The 2391-nt window shown below is 38.4% G+C and overlaps 1 protein-coding gene across 1 annotated transcript; it reads left to right on the top strand.

The window, feature by feature from the left end:
* Positions 1–1184: 1184 nt before the first annotated feature.
* LOC120207382 lies at positions 1185–2133 on the top strand. The gene is made up of 2 exons (XM_039206849.1): positions 1185–1389; positions 1508–2133. The coding sequence occupies exons 1-2, from the start codon at positions 1251–1253 to the stop codon at positions 1927–1929; spliced, it is 561 nt and encodes a 186-aa protein (XP_039062780.1). The 5' UTR covers positions 1185–1250; the 3' UTR covers positions 1930–2133.
* The last annotated feature ends 258 nt before the right edge of the window (positions 2134–2391 follow it).

Below are 2391 nucleotides of genomic sequence, written 5' to 3'. Positions count from 1 at the left end.
AAAAGAAAACCGACTGAAACCATTCCTTGCAAACCTCATCTGAGATAGAACCTGGTGCAAGACCCCTCAGAACGATGAGAGTCCAGATCTATGGTGGATCTAATCAACGATGATCCTCAACAGTTCGAAGAACAACCTGGTTCGGCGATTCCTCAACCCAAAATTCATCATCTTCGAAGGAGAAAGGAAGCATATCCTATATGCGGCTATATCCTCTATGGTCACCAAAACTAAGTTAAAATAGTTACGTCGATGATGGCGTCAAATGTCAAAAATCCATCACCGTCTTTCGAAAGTAGATCCCAGAGTGAGTTGGATATACTTACTCGGCAAGATGACGATGATGATCAAGGCCTACGACTCCAGTGTACTCAACGATCTCCGTGACATTGTCATTCGATCACTTCGCGACATCGTTAAAAACTTAGAAGACATAAATAAATTGATTTTTACTTTGTAATTTTGATGTAAAAATTTATTTTTTACATTTACTTATTTATTTTGTATTTCGTAAAATTTAAATAAATAAATTTTTTTTTATTTTTTTTTTCAAACTACGACATTTCCTTTAGTGCGCCTGAAACTTGTCACCTACTGTTACTACCCGTTAAACAATGACTAACCAACGACTATTTTTTTTTGAATTCTAAAAAACTCGTCATATCGAGATGATAATTTATGTTAATTTTTTTAATTTAATAAATTTTATTTTTTAAATTTAAAAATTATATTTTTAATAAATTTATTACATAAACGTGATGAATTATTATAACTATAATTAAATAATAGCCCGCATGAAGTTCATTATGCGAAGATTATTAAAAATAATATCAGTAAAAACTATCTCAAATTACGAGTTCTAGGTACACTAAAACAAATGTCAATTTGGGTACATTCACGTACCCTAAATTTTTACCTGCCTAGGGTATTGGAAAAAAAACCCTAGCAAACACCAAAGAGAAGAGAACGGGTGTTTGGACTTTGTAAATTGATAATTAATACCTTAAGAATTGGAATCTATGACGTAAGCATGTGGGTTCCAGTCCACTTTTTTCACCCTACCGAATAGCATAAGCCAAAATACTCTATAAATACGGTTCCAAGGATGCCAAATATAGGCTTTAAGGCGCCACCGCACAGCAGCGTTTTCCTCGTCGTCTTCATCCGCCGCCGAAAGCTACAAATATACTGTTCTCTTCTGTTCACAAACATTGGATCTCTTATCTATCGTACTCAATCCACCAAAAAGCATGGTCGGAACTAACTCTACCATCAAATTCATCTGCTGTTACGGCGGGAAAATCGTCCCTCGTTACACTGACGGAAAACTTCGTTATCATGGCGGTGAAACCCGTGCACTCGCCGTTGATCGGTCCATTTCCTTTGCTGGTTAGTATTCTCTTCCATCCTTTTATTCACCAACTTTATTTTATTATTAGAATAATTTTAAGTTAAATCGAGGTTGTTTTAAGGATGGAAGAATGATAAAGAATGATATAATAAACAGAGTTATCGTTGAAGATGGGAGAGATGTGCGGGTCACCAGTGAGTCTACGTTGCCAGTTGCCGACGGAGGATTTAGACGCGCTGGTTTCGATCACTTCCGATGAGGATATCGCGAATCTCGTCGAGGAATACGACCGTGTTGCATCGCCGCCGTCTTCTTTAAAGATCAGAGCCTTCCTTTCGCCGCTGAAACCGGCCAGAAAATCGATTTGTTCGCCGCCAAAGCCGCCCAGGAAATCGATTTCTTCGCCGCCTTCGTCTTCATCCAGTCCCAGATATTCCTGCATACGTCAGATCCCGAGGACTCCCGTAGCTTTCCCTCTTTGCTCTAATAAATCGGCGGGGAAGATGATTCCTTGCTACGGTTACCATGGCCAACCTAGTCACATTTACCTTGTTCACAGCGGGAATTACAGGCAATAGCAGAAGATGGAAGGATCATGTGATTTATTAGCCAGTTATGATCCTCAGCGAAGAACAATTAATGCTCAATACTACCCATAGAAGAAGCAAAATAACTTAAAACCATATATGATGTTTGTATCTGAAAATGCATATCCCTTAAGAAGAACTGGTTTTGATTAATGAGTAGCCATTAATGAATTCTCAGCTCCTATATTCGTTTTCCATCATCTCCCAAGTTTTTCTCCTCTGGGAATGTTTTTGTTTGTCGAGTTCCACTGAACTTCAATTTCTCTCAGCTTCCCACAATAACAATTCTACCCTTCTGCTCAATCTCCATTCGCGCTTAATCATCAAAGCAGGTTCCAGAATTCTCTTGCCATCTCCTTCTTCTTATCCTCGACATCGTTAAGTTCAACACGTGTGGTCCACGCGTGTAATATTTTCGCGGGCATTATCATCCTTTTCTTCATTTTTATTTCT

The sequence above is a fragment of the Hibiscus syriacus genome, unplaced genomic scaffold, assembly GCF_006381635.1.
Source record: "Hibiscus syriacus cultivar Baekdansim isolate YM2019G1 unplaced genomic scaffold, ASM638163v2 tig00014682_pilon, whole genome shotgun sequence".
NCBI classification, from domain to species: domain Eukaryota; kingdom Viridiplantae; phylum Streptophyta; class Magnoliopsida; order Malvales; family Malvaceae; genus Hibiscus; species Hibiscus syriacus.
This window is presented reverse-complemented; position numbering and strand designations above follow the sequence as displayed.